Below are 20,196 nucleotides of genomic sequence, written 5' to 3'. Positions count from 1 at the left end.
TGTCATGCTTGGTAAGGTGGAGGTTTGAAGAAAGAGGGGAAGGCCCTCAATGAGATGGACTGACACAGAGGCTGCGACGATGGGCTCAAGTATAGCAAGGATCATGGAGCTGGCGCGGGACTGGGCAGTGTTTCGTTCTGCTGTGCACAGGGTCGCTACAAGTCGGACATGACTCAATGACACCTAACAACAACAACAATAATCACCAACTTACAGTGGGGTTCCATTCCAATGACTCCATTGTAAGTTTCTGACATAAATTGAATAACTCTCCTGGATTGGTCTTTGCCTCTTCCATGTTGAAATTGTTGATTTTATGCCAATTGTTCCTTTAATTACCTCCAAAACCCTATTCTCATTTTTTTAATAAACCTTTCCTTGACCCTCCACAACAACGAACTAATACTATATTTATCCTTCTGTGATTGACTTATGTCATTCAGCATAATGTCCTCCAAGTTCGTCCATATGTGGTGTTTTGCAGTCTCTACATTATTCTTTAGTGCTGCATAGCATTCCATTATGTCTATGTACCATAGTTTGGTCATCCACTCTTCCACTATAAATCTTAAGACATAAGTCCCTTGCCAGATAGGCAATTATCAGCAAACATGAATTTGTTGCTGTCATTTTTGTTATGTGCTTTCTCGTGGTGTTGATTTCTTTGTTATATATAATTTTCCATGCTGAGCTCATTTTGTTTATGAATCAGGTCATCACTTCCTTCATTGCTATTATTTTAGTATGTGCTGAATATTTATGCTGGTCCTCTTTTTTTGATGTGAAGATTTCTCATTTTTGTTTGAGGTTACCCTGTGATTTATAGTTCTCTTCCCAAGTTTAGAACAGTTCATTCTATCTTGTAGTTGTCTTGACTTCCCTACCATCTAGAAGTTCTGTATTGACACAGTTTTTCCCTCTTTTTGGTTTGCAGTTGTCCTCATTTGTCAATTGATGTCTCTAGTTTCCTGTTTACAATCCTGTAGGCTTATCTACTTTGGATACTTCCATAGTTGGGTTGGTTTCTAGGTTATATCATCATGTGTGCTAATGGTCAGTTCTTACTGGCTGTTGTTGCTTCTCTCTTCAAAGGGTACCCTATAGCATCTCTTTTAAGGTTGGTCTGGTTTTAACAAATTCCCATAATTTCTGCTTATCTGGAAATGTCCTAATTTCACCATCATATTTGAGGGACAATTTTGCTGGGTACATAATTCTTGGTTGGAAATTTTTCTTTCAAGGTTTTTATATACCATCCCATTGTCTTCTTGTCTGCATGGTTTCTGCCAAGAAATCCAAGCTTAGTCTTATTGGTTGCCCTTTGTAGGTAACTTTTCATTTTTCCCATGCTGCTCTCATGATTCTTTCTTTGTCTTTGGTTTTGGTAAGTTTGATGATGACATGTCTGGGTGATTTTCTTTTGGGGTCTATCCTGTTTGGGGTTTGTTGGACTTCTGAAATCGATATATTCTCATCTTTCATCCTACCAGGAAAATTCTCTTCCAACAAATCTTTGACAATTTTCTCTGTGGTTTTATTTGTGTCTTCCTGTTCTGGCATTCTGATTACACGTAGGTTATTCCTTTTGATGGTATCCCACATGAACCTTAGGCTCTTCATTTTGTTTTGTTCTTTTTTCTGATTTATCCCTTTCCAAAGAAGTGTTCAGGTATTTACCTTAGATCTCCCTAATTCTGTCTTCCATTGATTCAATTCTCCTTTGCCCATTCAATGTCTTATCTATTTCTGAAAATTAAGTGTTGATCTTCAGGATTTTCGTGTGTAGATTTTGTATCATTTCTAATTTTTCATTTATTTTGACAATTTGTTCTTGCATTGTCTTTTTCTTTTTTATATTTTTTAAATTTTATTTTGATTTGGGTGAAGATTTACAGAGTAAATTCACTTTTCATACAGCAGTTCACATATACTTTGTCTCATGTCATTGACCACAGTTTACCACAATGCAACAGCTCCCCTCCCACTTCCTCCCCATAGTTACCTCTTCTTGGTGTCCATCCCTCCATACTCTTCTGCGCCCTGAGCTGTCTCCCTGTGCATAAGCAGCCCTTCCTTCTCCCATGATTGTTCTCTCCAGGGTGTGTGTCTACTTGAGGTAAATGTTTAACTCACTTGCCTGTACTTTGGCTGGAAACCACAGGTGTGGGTTCAATTCCAGACCTGAAGGGCAGCTAGGGGCCATAGTCTCAGTGGTTTCACCAGGCTCTACTGGACCAGCAAACCTGGTCCCCACCTTCTTTCTTTCTTTTTTTTTTTTTTTGCCTCCAAATGATTTTGAGTTTTGTTCCACATTGTTCTCCCTCTCTATGCAGGATCTTGTACATCCCTTCCAAGTGGATGACAGTGGTAGCCGGGCACCATCTAGTTCTTCTGGTCTCATTGCATTGTCTTTTGAAATTGTTCTAGGGTTTTCTCTGTGTTTTCCTTGATCTGTCTCTCAATTCACTGAAGATACCTAAATATAATTCTTTTGAATTCCTTATCAGGGAGTTCCAATGGTACATCTTCCTCAGGGATGTGTTTTGGGTCTGTATCCTGGTCCCTTGTTTCTCCTGTTTTCCCTTGTTTATTTGTGTGGACTGTGATGCTCTGTTGTCTCTGAGGCATTATGATGTTTTTGTGTTTATATTTAATTGGTGATTGTATGTTGGAGTGACTTGCCCATGATTTTCGTTTTCTTTGTTTGTTTGCATGTTATCTATGCAAGCAGGGTACCGTGCTCCTCTATTCCCTAGTTGATAACACTTATACACTTACACCACCTGTCTCCTTTCCTGTTGTCAGTCAGCCTCTCATATGGCCCTGCCAACCTTGGCAAACAGAGCCTATTCTTAGGTCCCTGGAATCCAAATGAGAATGCTATTACTTTAAAAATCCAAAATGGTTGCCACTTGTAAACATTCAAAATTGCTGCACCCTTGGTCACTTTAAATATCCAAAATGGCCACCGCTTGTAAACATTCAAAATGGCTGCACCCTCGGTCACTTTAAATATCCAAAATGGCTGCCACATGTAAACAATAAAAATGGCTGTGCCCTCTGGACAGTGGAAAGTCAACAGTTTAGGTTGTCTCCCTCCTTGCTGTTTCCCTTCCTAGTCATAGGGCACCAGCATCCCTGCAGCCTTTGGTGACCAGGGATGATCTTTAGGTCAATTCTTAGGTCCCAACAGCACTTGGAAATATTCAGGCTATTAGTCCCAGCAGAGTAGCTGACAGTCCGCAGCTTCCACCATCTCTGTACTCACTGTTTTTGTACAGCTTTTTCCACTAGGTGGTGCCTAATCCACTTCCTTTCAAAGCTCAGGGCTGTAGGATTATCATCTGTATCTCTATCAATTGGTTTTTCTTTTCTTTATTGGAGAGTGTCTGTGTTGCTTGTCGGCTTATTCTTCCATCTTACCGGAACCTATTCTCATTCTTAATGATCATCAAAACAGTTAATGAGACAGTCTTTCCTCGTGTGCCACTTCACTTTCTTTTTATTATCATAGTCCTTAGTGATTTTCATCTATATATCCATGTCTACACCCTTCCTCATCTTCTTTTTTCCATTAGAACTTTCAGTGGCATGACTTGTTTTCTAGACATGTTGTAGGAGGTATAAACAGTGCTGGCGTTATAGTTAGAGAAACTAGAACAACTAGACTTCAAATTAACAACTGATGCTTCTAAAAGAGGTAGAGATAACAAAGATAAACACTTTTAAAAATACAATACTACACTAACAGTAATAATACACATTAATGTACAGGTAGATACACGAGAATAAAGGCAAAAAATAATAATAATAAAAATAAGAATTGATGCTTCTTGTGGCATGAAATACTGAAAAAGATCACTCCATATAAAGAAGTTGGCGTAAGTGTCGTAACAATGAAGTCAGAGTTGTAATAGGTATTGGGTGCATGGGGTTATAGGTGCTTTGTTGTAACTGCACATGCATGTAATTGTCATATGTCACTGAAGTAGAACACTGCCAACTTTCTGTACGTTATGACTCTTGACACTGACATCATTGTAGACCAGGTCATATCCTATTACGCAGCCGTGTTCTGAACAGTAAATCATAAAATTGAACATCTATGAGTAAACATCTGAGAATGATAACATCAGAAAATTATGTGATAAAATATTGTATGCAGTACACATTACAAAATGATAGGATGTACAATATAAAAACAAAAACGCAACAAACCACAGACAGTTGTAAATGTGGGTCGTTGTAACTCAAATACTTTACTGTCAGGGACTACCTGTATTCTGATTTGCATGCAGTTATCTTGAGAGGTGGTAGCACAAGTATCTTCACTGAATGACAGCTTTTGTCTATAGGCTACAAACATTTTTGGGTTCACACCAAACTTCAGCAGGCCACAAGGAATGCCACATTTACGTTTACCTTCAGAAATCTTGGAAAAACTTCACTGAGATTGGTGCCTGTAAATCACTTCAGTATCTTATATATTGAAATACAGGAGCTGTTTCAGTGTTTCTGGGGTAGGACCTCAGACTGTACTCTAACAGTATTTTAGCAATGTTGGTGGTCTGTGGACAATAGTTTGTAGTAAGGCTTTTAACAAAGTATCCTTTGTACCCTGGCCCTTTTGGCTGGCATGGTTGCAGGGCTGGAGGTGGTATAGGAACTGGTTTTATCCATGAGGCATTCTAGTATATAGGCTACTGTGAATCTGGCCCTAATTCAAGGACTTGAGGACTCCCTAAAGTGGATCTACTTTAATACAAACTGAAAGATAGAGTGAGCCTGTTATAGGCGTTTAGGTTTCCAGGTTAAGTCCTGGAACTTTCTTTTCCCCTACTAAGTTCCCTAGAAAATCCTTTGGAAAGATTTTCCACAATTAAAAGGAGTTTCTTCTAGCTGCATCTAATTGTTAAATACTTACTGTGTACCAGCCACTGTGCTAAGTCACATATTTGTATTATTGCTTTCTTCCTCACAACAAGCCAAAGATTACTCATTTTCAGATGAGAAAGTTGAAACTCAAGTAGGCTGAACAACTGATCACACAGCTTACGTAAATAACAGATTGAGAATTTTGAAAATTTCACCCAGTTTTACTCTAAAGCTCATTTCACAATCACTGCCTAAGGGATAAAACTTTGGACTTTTCATACTTTGAAAAAAAAATCTTTTTATTTTATATTCAGATCATGGAGTGAGAGAATAAACAACGCTGAGAAAAACAAGGAAAAGAATGCAGAATTTAAGGTCTTTTTATTTTATGAAGAGCCAAATTTCGTTTTGGATATCATACATGCCTCATGGCTGGACCATTTGCTAACTTCTGTGGCCTTGTAATTCACTTTCAGTACATCTGATTTTACACTAGGTTAAAGTTATTGAGTGGCTTTGTTGGTTATTCCCAAATACAATGATGCAACCTGGAGATTTCTAAAGGTATGAATTTCCACTATGAGCTGAATCAAAATACAAATCTTCATGGCAAACCATGATGACAAAAGACACTCCTGTCTGCTTCTTCTGCTTGACTATTCTGAGCACACACAGGGTCACAGGAATGTAAACCTCGATGGCAAAGGGCAGATACGCTGCCTCAATTGAGGAAGCAGAAGGCATCATCACTATATCTTTCAATTACTTCTCTCCACTTGCCAATCATTCCCATCTTATCTGATTAAGCCACAATCAATTTTTTCTCTGCTGGAGCAGCAGAAAAGTATGGCAACTGAACTGTCTGGGTCAGATGAAGCACTGGCACTGGAAGTGACCTGGACATTTTCAGCATACTGATGGCAGCCATCCTGAAGTGTTTCCCTGAGCAGCTGGCCTATGAGATGACTGGCAATGGCTACTCTTTCTTACATTTCTAACTTTGTTTACAAATAAAATAGCATAACTGAATATGCCCATTTGTCAGAAATCCTTTTTAGAAAGAAAAAATATTAACCCTTCCTAGAAAAAAATTCTATAATTACTACCTTGTTAGCAATCATCAATAAAGAAATTCAAATATATTGATGTATTTCCAGAGTGCACAAAAATCTTACCCTGTTTCCTTCAATGTAGGGTGAATTTCTAAAGAAGCACTTCTTTTATTTAACCTGGTACCCTCAACTAACATAAACTAGGGTGGGTGGAAGCTATATAAATTGCAGAGTGGGATGGAGTTGAATTTAACACTATCTTGGGGTATATACAATTAAGAGATGAACGGAACCTCAAGCTACTTTGGCATCAATATTTATGGATTATATCTATTTATGCAATTTTAGAAATTTGTGCCTTTGGCTTTTTTACCAACTGGTTTGCAAAGTTCTCTTGGGACCTACAGGTGATGACTTCCTGGAGAGCAAGCAGAGGAGTAGCAATTAGTGAACCAAGGCACCTGCCACCTCAGACAGTGAAGATTATGACTTTTTCTAAACCATGGCAGCATGAAAAGTTTATTTTAAATAATAGTATAGTCATTCTTCATCGATGTAATTATATTCAAAACAAATGTTTACTAATTCACTAAATAGTTCCTACCTGTCACTCAGTAAGTGAAAGACAACATAAAAACAATACTCTGTTAAGATTCTGAGACTCTGGTAATACATTGTGTATTTTTCCTTCAATGGATAGTATTTATTTGTTGCAATCATACTGTAATTATAATTATGTGGGTCTGATTTGAAAATTAATATTATGTCATAAGTATTTTTCCATGGTAAGGCTTTGGTTGATATCACCATTTGGAAACCACATAATTCCACAACACCCCATGTTATGGCATTCTTCCACCTCTACTTCTTCTGTTTGAGCCTATCATAAAATCTTAAACTGTGCTACTCTGACTATTGAGCAATGCAGAGTGGGAGCAATGGGGGATTTCTATCTCAGGATCTCTTCTAAGAAATTCAAAGACAGAGCTCAAAACTGCGAACAGAAAATGTTGGCTCAATTGGGATGAGTGTAATTGGATTGCAGGTGATTTGCTTCTCATCTACCCCCAACTGTTTCTGTGCCCCCCCCCCCCCACATACCTCACTTTGGCTATCATATAAGGTTGTTTCTTTTCATTTGGGAAATCCATGCTGGGAACTGAACTTGAGAAGATATGACTTTTGCTAGAGTGGCAATTATCAGACAGCAGGGCTCAGAATACATCTATACAAATGACAAGTATAGTCATTTTCGAAGCAACCTGAATTGTCTTAGTTGGCTTTATTATTAAAGGATGAGAACCTTTAACTGTCGTAGTTTGGCTTCTTGCTTTATTTACTGCCTTCCAAAGCATTTGATTCTAAAACCATTTCCTGCTGCCATGGAAAAACTACTTTGAAGACCCACAACAGATGCCGTGGCAATGAAAAGAAATGAAATAGAGAATTCTTTGGGGAATATGAATTGAGTAACTTATTTGCTTCTTTTTTCTTTCTGGAAATAACAACCCTAGTTTTGTAGAATGTTCTTGAGTTAAGTATCTCAGATCAACATCAAGGCTAGTAGCCAGCTGACTGTCACATAGTGCAACACCAGTACTGGAGGCTTGCTTGTTCAGGCCTCTCCCTGTGAAAAGAATGGTTAATAAGGACACTAGAGGCTGTGGTCTGGGTGTGGTCCAGCTCAATGACAGCAATTAAAAATTATGGAAAAATTGCTACTGTGATGTCTTCCTGAACCAGCATGAGTAAGTAAGTACTTGATTCAGTTTGATATTATCAACTCTAAGTTTAGGCATGAGGGAATGGGGGAAGGGTACATATATAAGAAAGGTAAACCGAGGCAGGAGGAATTAGTGGAAAATGTCACTGAAGGAAATAATATTTAACATTCTCAACTAATTTCTTTCCCCCTTCATTGGCTCTCCTCACCCATTTGAAAAATCTTTATTTCTCTGTACCTTCTGAAACCAATTTTAGGCAGAAGGAAGTATGCTAGACAGTCACTGAAATTTTTGGCACTGTTAAAGTGATATATTATGACCAAAGTTTAGAACTTATTTTACACAGACATCAGGAAATGTATTACATTTGAGGAAAAAGAAAATACTGATAGTCTTAATTTTATGCATAAGTATAGAGTAGTAGTTAAGAATGACATTTCTGCAACCACACGATGTGGGATCTACTCTGAGCTCCACAACTAACTAACTGCAGTATGTTGGGTAATACTTTACCTCCCTGAGGCTCATTTTCCTAGAACAGGAACCATGGGAAGATCCCATTGCTTAACCCATGTTTTCCCCCTTTCCACTTCACTTTTTCCCCCTTCCACTTTCTTAGTGGCAAGTGGTTCCTTTAATAGTTATTACATTCTATTATGCCTATGAGGAGCTTGATACTAAAAGTAGGAAATACTTTAGGTCCAGGAGAACTAACAGGCAAAGCTATCTCAAATGATTTGACCTGTCTACCCACAAACCACCCTAAGACTCAGAAATTTTTATCCCAAATACTATATAATTTTCCCCCATTGTAATTTGGAGGTAAATTAAAAATATAATTAAAAAATCATCTGTGTAAAGTTTAGAAGACCACTGATTTAGAATTTCTTAACAAGTTATATGCTTCCTATTTCTGAAAAAAAGTATATTTTACTGTGTTTATTAAGAAATGAATATATTTTACTGTGGTTATTAAAAATCCAGAAGAAAAGGTATTACAATATAAAAAAGTTGATACTACTATTTTCCCTCCAACTAATCAAAGTATAAAAAAGTAAACTTATTTTTTTCCTTTTATCATTTATGTTACAATGTTGAAAAATGGAAGCTATAAGAGTCTAGGGATAAAAAGCACTTAGGAATGCCTGCTTATGCTTTAGTGAGAGAAAATTATATGCAGGTAAGGAAGGACACTTCCTTACTAATACTGATAATACCATCATCTTGGAATTAGATAAAACTTCCACCAAGAATGACTCAAGGTTGAAAGAAGGAGTTTTATTTTTTAAAAAAATAATAATGTGCCAGTGATCCTAATAATTGGTTGTCATTAGAGTTTTCAAATCACTTCCACATAAATTATTTCATTTAAACTGTCCTGAAGCACTGTGAAGTAGACAAGAAGAGTAAAATTATTCCTATTATCAAGATGAAAAATCTAAGAGTGTAAGTTGTCCACAGCCTGTAAATGGCAAAGATTTTAAATCCCCTATTTCTTCCTAACTCCACTTAACATATATAAATTGATCTTTTATTGCTGTAAGAATTTGATGTCTTCCCCGTAATACCTTACAACGAAGAATAATTCAAACAGCATTTTGAAACTTATGTTACTGTTGCTGTTAGGTGTCATCCAGTTGTTTCTGACTCATAGTGACCCTATGCACAGTAGAATGAAACACTGTTTGATCCTGCACCAGCTCCACAATCCTTGCTATACTTGAGCCCACAGAGGCAGCCACTGTGTCAACCCATCTTGTTGAGGGCCATCCCCTCTTTCATTGACCCTCTACCTTACCAAGCATGACATCCTTTTCCATGACTGATAACATGACTGTTCTGTTTACCTAGTGCCACTCTGATAAGAATATACCACAAATGGGATGGCCTCAAAAAACAGGAGTTTATTCTTGGTTTGGAGGCTTTAAGTCCGAGTTCAAGGTGCCAGGCTCTAGGGGGCTGTGTGAAAGCCCCTCAACCTTGGGCTTCAGCTCTGCCTCTTGCTTCCAGCCCACTGAAGCTAGAGGCATCTCTTCACTCAGGCAGCTACTGGCTGCTAAGGCTAACAAGCCCAAGGTCGACAAATAAAATGGTACAGTCCCAATGTTACCAAACCACATGGCAGGCCATTCATTCAAGTCCATTGAAGGTCCCAAGGTTGGTAGAGCATGGCAGGCTGCTGAACAATGACATGGCTACCTGCAGGGTTCAAGTGTGCCATAAGCTAGAGACCATTCCCAAAGCTTCTGCTTATAAACAGGAAGCAGATCCCATCCCTAAAGCAGCTACTCAGCTGCTTGTGGTAGATCCCACCATGGAGTTGATTGCCAGTCTCATCATGGGGAATAACTACCACCAGCTGCCCAGCCACTCAACTCAACCAAGCCCAAACAAGTTTGCATACAACTTTAACTACCACCCACAGTGGCCAAAGTAGGTGAGATGCAGTCTAGCCATTCTTGCTTCCAAGGAGCATTATGTCTGCACTTCTTCCAGGACAGATCTGTTAGTTCTTTTAGCAGTCCATGGTAATTTCAGCATTCTTCACCCACACCACAACTCAAAAGCATCAACTCTTCTTCAGTCTTCCTTTTTTATTGTCCAGCTCTCACATGCATATGAAGCGACTGAAAATATCATGGCTTGGGTCAGGTGCACTTTAGTTCTCAAGGGACATCTTTGCTTTCCAGCACTTGAAAGAGGTCCTTTGCAGCTGATACGCCCAGTGCTGTACATTATCTGATGTCCTGACTGCTGCTTCCACTGCATTGATTGTAGAACCAAGCAATAGTAGTCTCTGACAATTTCAATCTTTTCTCCACTTATTGTGATGCTACTTATAGGTCCAGTTGTTAGGGCTTTTGTTTTCTTTATATTGAGATGTAAGCCACACTGCAGACTGTATTCTTCAATATTCATTAGTAAGTGCCTTAACTTATCCTCACTTTCAGCAAGCAAACTTGTGTTGTCAGTGTATCGCACACTGTTGATGATTCTTCTTCCAACTGATGGCATGTTCTTCTTCATATAGTCCAGTTTCTTGGATTATCTGCTCAGCATACAGATTGAGCAAGTATGGTGAAAGGAAACAACCCTGATGTACTCTCTTTTTGATTTTAAACTAGGCAGTGTCTCCTTGTTCTGTTTGAACGACAGCCTCTTGGTCTATGTACAGTACAGGTTCCTCATGAGTACAATCAAGTGTTCTGGAATTCCAATTCTTCTCAATGTTATCCACAACTTGTTAAGATCCACACAATCCAACACTTTTGCATAATCAATAAAACACAAGTAAATATCTTTCTGGTATTCTTTCCTTTGAGCCAAGATCCATCTGACATTAGTAATGATATCCCTTGTTCCACATCTTCTCCTTAAACCAGCTTGCAATTCTGGAAGTTCTCTGTAAATATACTGCTGCAACCATTTTCAAATTATCTTCAGCAACATTTTACCTGCATGAGGTATTAATCATATTGTTTGATAATTTCCAGATTCTATGGGATCACCTTTCTTTGGAATGGGTACAAATATGGATCTCTTCCAGTCAGTTGGCCAGGTAGCTGTCTTCCAAATCTCTTGGGATAGCTGAGTGAGTGCCTCCACCAGGGTATCCTTTTGTTGAATCATCTCAATGGGTATTCTGTCAATTCCTGAAGCCTCATTCTTCACCAATTCCTTCAGTGCAGCTTCAACTTCTTCCTTCAATACCATTGGTTCTTGAACATATCCCACCTCCTGAAATGGATGAAGACTGACCAGGTCTTTTTGGTACAGTGACTCTGTGTATTCCTTCAATCTTCTTTTGATGTTTCTTGCATAATTCAATATTTTGCTCATGGAATCCTTCAATATTGCAACTCAAGGCTGAAATGTTTTCCTCAGTTCTTTCAGTTTGAGAAATGTCGAGGGTGTTCTTCCCTTTTGGTTTTCTCATTGAGGTCTTTGCATGTTTCACTGTAGTAAATGACTTTGTCTACTCTAGTTGCTCTTTGAAATTTTCTGTTCAATTCTTTGATCTTGTTGTTTCTTCCATTTGCTTTAGCTACTCTCTCCTCTAGGGCAAGTTTTAGAGTCTCTTCTGATATCCATTTTGGTCTTTTCTTTCTTTCTTGTCTTTTTAATTACCTCTTGCTTTCTTCATGGATGATGATGATCTTGATGTCATCCCACAATTCTTTTGGTTTTTGGACATCGGTGTTCAATGCATCAAATCTATTCTTTAGATGGTGTCTAAATTCAGGAGGAATATATTTCAAGTCATATTTTGGCTCTCGTGGACTTGTTTTAATTGTCTTCAACTTGAAGTTGAACTTGCATATGAGCAGTTGATGGTCTGTTCCATAATCAGCTACTGGTCTTGTTTTGGCTAAAGATATTGAGCTTTTCCATCGCCTCTTGCCACAGATGTAGTCAATCTGATTTCTCTGTACTCCATCTGGTGAAGTCCATGTGTATAGCTGCTGTTTGTGTTGTTGAAAAAAGGTATTTGCAATGAATAAGTCGTTGGTCTTGCAAAATTCCATCATGTGATCTCCAGTGTTATTTGTCACCAAGCCCAAATTTTCTATCAGTGATTTTTCTTTGTTTCCAACTTTTGCATTCCAGTCACCAGGGATAATTAACACATCTTGATTGCATGTATGTTTAATTTCAGACTGCAGAAATTGATTAAAATCTTCAATTTCTTCATCTTTGGCTTTGGTGGTTTATGCGTAAATTTGAATAATAGTAGTATTAACTGGTCTTCCTTGCAGGCGTATAGATATTATCCTATCACTGACAGCATTTTACTTCAGGACAGATCTTGAAACATCCTTTGTGATGATGAATGGCATGCCATTCCTCTTTGTCATTCCTGGCATAGTAGATCATATGATGTGTCTGATTCAAAATGGCCAAAGCTGGTCCATTTCAGCTCACTAGTGCCTAGGATATCAATCCTTATGTGGCCCATCTCATTTTTGACAATTTCCAATTTTCCTAGATTCATACTTTGTACACTCCATGTTCTGATTATTAACGGATGTTTGCAGCTGTTTCTCCTCATTTTGAGTCATGCCACATCAGCAAATGGAGCTCTCGAAAGCTTTAGTTTATCCATATCAGTAAGGTTAGTTCTACTCTGATGATGTAGCTCTTTCCGAGTCATATTTTGACTAAGGGGCATGTCCTCCTGTACTGCATCAGACAGTGTTTCCAGCCTAGTCACAAAGTTGCACAGTAATGTATCAGATAGTGTTTCTCTGCTATTCATAAAGTTTTCCCTGGCCAATTCTTTGACAAGTGGATGGCTTCTTCCTTCTTCCTAGTCTGTCTCAGTCTGTAAGCTGCATTGAAACCTGTGTACCATGTGCAACCCTGATGGTGTTTGAAACACCACTGGAACAGCCTCAAGCCTCACAGCAACATATAAGCCACCACAGTATGACAAACTTACAGACAAGTTTCTTATTCGAAACCTCTCTGCTTGCTGCCTCTTGGGGGTGGGGCCTGTGTCCCTCCCCTTACCTGAGATCCATGCTGCTCTGTCTGGCATCCCCCCGGTTTTTATTTGAAACTTATGTTGTTTAATAATTAATTAGCCAGTATTATGTATAATAGTTATCATAAATTATCATAATTTGCTTTGCTTCTAGAAAATTCTTAATCATTATCTCTATAAATATTGCTCTAGTGCTTGTTTGGCACAAAGTGTATGCTCAATAAATATTTGTGGAATGCATGAATGGTATCACACATTTAAGTACTGGTAGCCTGGACACATGTTCAAGATATGATTTCTACAGAAGAAAACTTTCCTAGTTTTCATTTAGTAAATACCGAGGAAGAAGGATCTTAGGATTCAAAAACCACACAAAAAATACCACGTATTGTGGATGAACTTGGAGGACACTACGTTGAGTGAAATAAGTCAATCACAGGACAAATATAGTATTAGTTCATTTGTAAAAAGTCAAGAAAAGGTTTATGTACAGAAGGAAATTTTGTTGGTTATCAGGAGTGGGAGGGGAAGGGAGGGAACACTGCAAAAATTTAAATAATAAATAAATAAATAACCATGCAAAGCCCCTAAAAGTTATTCAACAGAACAATGAATACAATGGTCACGTGGAATCAAGTCTCCTTCCCTTTCTGAAGAAAAAAGTAACAATGGTCATTAGAGTAGGATGCATGGGATGGACAGAGAAAAAAGTAGTATGCTTATTATTACTAGGAAGGGAAATTAAGAGAACTTTCTCAAATCAAGAGGAAAATGACAAAAACAGGCCATTTTGGAGGGATCGTTACCTTGCTACAGATGGTTTTCATTCTGTGCAGTCTATCAAGTGACTCCTGGGGATTTCCCAGATATTGCTGAAGTTCTGCATATAAGATCCGCATTGAAAAAGGAACCATGGAGCCTGGAATCAAAACCAAAGTTGAATTAATTATTTGCAACAATTAAGCACATTTTCTTATTTAGTGCACCTTAGGGAGGTATCTGCAGATGGCCCAGAGGAAGTGCTAATAGAGTATTTTCTAAGTATTCCTTTACTCTTGGGTAAAACATTCAGTGGTGCCAGTTTAGCAGAGATAGCCCTCTTCCAGAAACCAAAAACACCAAACTCACTACTGTCAAGTCCATTCTGACTCAGAGCGACCCCTCTTTGGGTTTCTGAGGCAGTATCTCTATGGAAGTAGATTGTCCAGTCTTCCTTCCAAGAATTGGCTGGTGGGTTTGAATCACCAGCCTCCTGGTTAGCAGTCAAATGCCTTAGACACTACGCCACCAGAGCTCATGCTTACAGAAAAATAAAAATAAAAAATCAGAATAGCACCCTCACATATTTATTGATATTTCTAGTTTATAGCTTTTTCTCTTTTCCTGGTTCCAGTTTTTTCTCTTTCTTGTGGTTAACCCAATTCCTTATTTTTCTTTTTGTATTTTTCACATTTTTTTCTTCATTATTCTCCTACTTTACCTTTTTTCTCTTATTGCCTTTTTCCTAGATATTGCCAAGTTTTTTTTTTTTTAAATTTTTTATTGGGGGGCGGTGATTTTTCCTGTGTGTTTTTGTACACTTGCTTTTACTCTTTTGATGGTTTTTCAATTGTTGTTTTTGTCTGAGTGGGAGACAGCAACAGTGCCCATAAGACACAACTACACCCACACCTCCTGCAGCTTCACTTACTGAGTGAGAGTCACCACTTCCTTCTCCACCAACTGGTCAACAAAAACTGAACACCAAGTAGAGCCTGACTTACCCTTACCTGCTCTTCAAAAACAGTTAACAGAGCTCCAAATACGTCACAATGTCTTGTAGACAACATACCATCACAGCCCACACAAAGAAGCAAGATAAAGTGACAGAAATAAGGGAGCAGGATACAGACCCACAATATATCCCTGAGGACGAAGCAGCATTGGAACTCCCTGATAAGGAATTCAAAAGAATTATGTTTAGGTATCTTCAAAGGACTGAGATACAGCTCAAGGAAATTGACAAAATTAAACAAAACAAAGAAAAAACCCTAGAACAATTTCAGAAGAAAATACAAGAACAAAATGACAAAACAAATGAAAAATTAGAAATCATACAAAATCTACAGATAGAAATCCAGATTAATATTATATTTTCAGAAATAGGTAACACATTGAAAGGGCAAAGGAGTAGAATTGAATCAATGGAAGACAGAATTAATGAGATTGAAGACAAATACCTGAGTACTTCTTTGGAAAGAGATCAATCAGAAAAAAGATCAAAACAAAATGAAGAAAGCCTAAGGTTCATGTGGGATACCATCAAAAGGAATAACCTATGTGTAACTGGAATTCCAGAACACGAAAAGAAAAAGAAAACCACTGAGAAAATTGTCCAAGATTTCTTGGAAGAGAACTTGCCTGATATGATGAAAGATGAGAATATATCCATTCAGGAAATCCGATGAACTGCAAACAGGAAAGACCCCAAAAGAAAATCACCAAGACTTACCATCATCAAACTCATCAAAACCAAAGACAAAGAAAGAATCCTGAAAGCAGCACGGGAAAAACAAAAAGTTAATTACAAAGGACAAACAGTAAGAATAAGCTCTGATTTCTCAGCAGAAACCATGCAAGTGAGAAAGCAATGGGATGATATATATAAAACCCTTAAAGAGAAAAATTTTGAACCAAGAATTATATAACAGGCAAAATTGTCCCTCAAATATGATGGTGAAATTAGGAGATTTCCATATAAGCAGAAATGAAAGGAATTTCTTATAACCAGACCAACATTACAAGACATACTAAAGGGAGGCCTTTGAACAGAGAACCAGTAATAGCAAAAATACAACTGACCTTTAATACACAAGATGACATAACCCAGAAACCAGCACAGCTACGGAAGTATCCAAAGTAAAATAAGCTTACAGGATTGTAAACAGGGAACCAGAGACATCAATTGACAAAGGAGGACAACTACAAACCAAAAAGATGGGAAAAATAGTGTAGTCACAGAACTTCTAAATGGTGAGGAAGGCAAGAGATTTGCAAGACAGAATAGACTGTTCTAAACTCAGGGAGAAAATTATAAATCACAGGATAACCTCAAAGAAAAATGATAAACCTTCACATCACAATAAAAAAGAGGATAAGCACAAATATTTAGCAAATACTAAAACAATAGCAACTAAGGAAATGATAACACTATTCATAAAGAAAATGAGCTCAGCACAGAAAATTATATGGAACAAAGAAAGCAGGAATACCATGAAAAAACATACCAAAATGACAGCAATCAATTCATACTTGTCAATAATTACACTGAATGTTAATGGATTAAATGCACCACTCAAGAGATGGCGAGTTGCAAACTGGATAAGATAACATAACCCATCAATGTGCTGTCTACAAGAGACACACGTTAGAGACAAAGACAACAATAGACAACAAAATCAATGGTTGGAAAAAGATATACCAAGTAAATGGCAACCAAAAGAGAGCAGGAGTGGAACTATTAATTCCCAATCAAATTGACTTAAAGATAAAAATCAGCATATGAGACAAGGAAGAACATTATATAATGATTAAAGGATCAACTGAAGAAGAAGATATAACCATAATAAATATCTATGGACCCAATGAAAGAGCCCCAAAATACATAAATCAGACTTTAAAAGAGCTGAAAAGGCAAATAGATTACTCCACAGTCATAGTGGGAGACTTTAATATACCACTTTCAATGAAACATAGAACACTGGAAAGAAATTCAGCAAAGATGCAGAAAAGCTAAACAGTACAATCTACCAAGGTGACCTTATAGACAACTACAGAGCACTTCACCCAACAACAACACAATATACATTCTTTTCCAATGCATATGAAACATTATCCATGATAGACCATATGTTAGGCCATAAAGCAAGCCTTAATAAATTTTAAAATATTGAAATAGCGCAAAGCATCTTCTCAAACCACAAGGTTATCAAATTAGAAATCAACGATAGGAAAATCAGTGGAAAAAACACGTGGAAATTGAACAACACCCTCCTCAAAAACAACTGGGTAACAGAAAAAATGAAATTAAAAAATTCCTTGAATCAAATGTAAATGAAAACAAAACATAGCAAAATTTTTGGGACACAGCCACAGCAGTGATCAGAGGCAAATTTCTAGCAATAAATGCACACATCAAAAAAGAAGAAAGAGCCGAAATCAACACCTTAACCCAACAATTAGAAAAACAGCTGCAAAAAAAAAAGCCTATAGTTACCAGAAGAAAGGAAATAATAAAGATTCAAGCAGAAATCAACAAAACAGAAAATAGAAAGACAATAGAAAAAAATCAACAAGACTATATGTTGGTTTTTTGAAAAGATTAATGAAATTGACAAACCACTGACAAATTTAACAAAGGAAAAGAGGGATATAATACATATAATACAATTAAGAAATGAAATGGCAACATCACAACAGAACCAACTGAAATAAAAAGGATAATATCAGGATACTATGGAGAACTGTACTCCAACAAATTTGAAAATCTGGAAGAAATGGATAGATTTCTAGAAACACACCACTTACATAAACTAACACAGACCAATGTGGAAAAGTAGAACAGCTCCATAACAAAAGAAGAAATTGAACAGGTCATAAAAATATTACTAAGAAAAGAAAGTCCTGGTCTAGATGGTTTCACCGAAGAATTCTACCAAACAGGCAGAGAAGAACTGACACCAGTCCTACTCAAACTATTCCAAAACATAGAAAACAATGGAATCCTTCCAAAATCATTCTATGAAGCAAGCATAACCTTGATACCAAAATCAGGCAAAGACATCACTCAAAAGGAAAACAACAGACCAATATCCCTCATGAAAATAGCTGCAAAAAACTTCAACAAAGTCCTAGCCAACTGACTCCAGCATATCAGGAAAATCATTCATTATGACCAAGTGGGATTCATATCAGGTATGCAAGTAAGGATAGTTCAACCTTAGGAAAACAAATGTCATCCACCCCATAAATAAAACGAAGGAAAAGAACCACATGATCGTATCAATTGATGCAGAAAAGGCATTTGATAAAATCCAACACCCATTCCTGATCAAAGCTCTCAGCGAAACAGGAATAGAAGGCACATTCTTCAACATAATAAAGGGCATTGCGGTGTAGAAAATTACCTGGTATGGCTTTTCTAGCCATAAGTCTTTGTAAACTCCATGGTGGAATTTGCCATGAGCAACTGAGGAGCTCCTGATTATTAACGTTATCCACCTGGGGTATTTCTGTTGAGAGTGGCAAAAAGCAATGTTCCAGGATGTTCGCTCTCTCTCAGGTGCTTAGAATTCTGATATTATGGCTGGTTAGTTTGGCCACTCTGACAGGCTGAAAAGGAGCCCACCTCGAGGCAGAAATCTCTCTGAGTGCTGGCTGAGAAAGATATGCTGCTGAGAGAAACGTGCTCCTGAGACACATGCACTGCTGTGAAAGACACAACGAGAGACACACTTTGCTGAGACAGACATGCATTGCTGGGAGAGTGGCTGAGAGAGACTGTTGGCTGAGAGATGGAGGGCTGAGAGAGACTGAATGTTCTTCCTGAACTTGAATTGTAGCCTGGTGCTTCCCTAATAAACCCCATAATCTGTGAGTTCTGTGTGGCCACTGCAGCAAATTACTGAACCCAGCAGAAAGGTGGTGGGTGCTGTGGGAAGAAAGTTTGGTGTCAGGGTTGGAGGGAGGCGGCATGTCTGGCTTCACAGGGATAGGCCTTGGGCTGCTGCTGCTGATTCTGTCTTCCTCTTGTGGGGTTAGAGGAGGTCAGAAGATGTGGCCTCCTTGCCCCTTTGGCAGGCATTTATGCAAAACCAACAGCCAACATTATTCTCAATGGAGAAAGACTGAAACCATTTCTCCTGCAAAAAGGAACCAGACAAGGATGCCCTCTGTCAAGTCCTAGCCATGGAAATAAGGCAAGAAAGCGAAATCAAAGGCATCCAAACTGGTAAGGAAGAAGTCAAATTATCCCTATTTGCTGATGATATGATCCTATACCTAGAAAATCCAAAACCCTCAGTAAAAAATCTACTGGAACTAATTGAGAGATTTAGCATAGTGGCAGGACAGAAGATCAACATCCAAAAATCAGTTGGATTCCTCTCCACCAGAAAAGAGATTGCTGAAAAAGAAATAAGGACATCAATACCATTTACAATGCTGTTGTTGTTGTTAGGTGCCACTAAGTCATCTCTGATTCATAGCAATCCCTCCTTGGGTTTCTGAGGCAGTTTCACTATGGAAATAGATTGCCCAACCTTCCTTCCCAGGAGTGGCTGGTGGGTAGCTACCAAAACATAAAATATTTGGGAATAAATCTTACCAGGGACACAAAAGACCTGTACAAAGAAAACTATAAAAGACTACTTCAAGAAATGTAAGAGATCTACATAAATGGAAGAGCATCCCATGCTCGTGGATAGGAAGACTGAACATTGTGAAAATGTCAATTCCACCCAAAGAAATCTATACATTCAATGCAATCCCAATCCAGTTCCCATCAACATTTTTTTAACAATATGGAAAAACCAATCACTAACTTTATACAGAAAGGAAATAGACCTTGGATAAGCAAAGCAATACCGAAGAAGAACAATAAAGTAGGAGGTCTCACACTGCTGGATCTCAAAACCAACTATACAACCACAGTAGTCAAAACGGCCTGGTATTGGTATAATGACAGACACATAGACCAATGGAACAGAATTCAGAACCCAGAAATAGATCCACTGACCTATGGTCAGCTGATCTTTGATAAAGGGCTGAAATCCATTAAATGGGGGAAGAGAATGTCTGTTTAATAAACAGTGCTGGCAAAACTGGATATCCATTTGCCGGAAAAAGAAACAAGATCTGTACCTTACTCCACAGACAAAAACTAACTCCAGATGGATCAAAGACTTAATGTGAATCTTAAAACTATAAAGTTCCTCAAGCAAAAACTAGGGGCAAATTTAGGGGGCCTAATAAATGGTATGAATCAGCGAAAGGGATTAGGTGAGGAGGGACCTGGGGTCTC

At 38.0% G+C, this 20,196-nt stretch overlaps 1 protein-coding gene across 1 annotated transcript in view; it reads right to left on the bottom strand.

Moving 5' to 3' along the window:
• Positions 1-20,196, bottom strand: part of TRAPPC12 (trafficking protein particle complex subunit 12) — a 226,615-nt gene that overhangs the window by 82,542 nt on the left and 123,877 nt on the right. The window contains exon 5 of the mRNA XM_007948126.1: positions 13,943-14,055. Coding sequence (XP_007946317.1) covers positions 13,943-14,055 — 113 coding nt within the window. The remainder of the gene's footprint in view (positions 1-13,942; positions 14,056-20,196) is intronic.

Source organism: Orycteropus afer, unplaced genomic scaffold (assembly GCF_000298275.1).
Source record: "Orycteropus afer afer isolate SDZICR_OR568_19922 unplaced genomic scaffold, OryAfe1.0 scaffold00204, whole genome shotgun sequence".
NCBI lineage: Eukaryota > Metazoa > Chordata > Mammalia > Tubulidentata > Orycteropodidae > Orycteropus > Orycteropus afer.
This window is presented reverse-complemented; position numbering and strand designations above follow the sequence as displayed.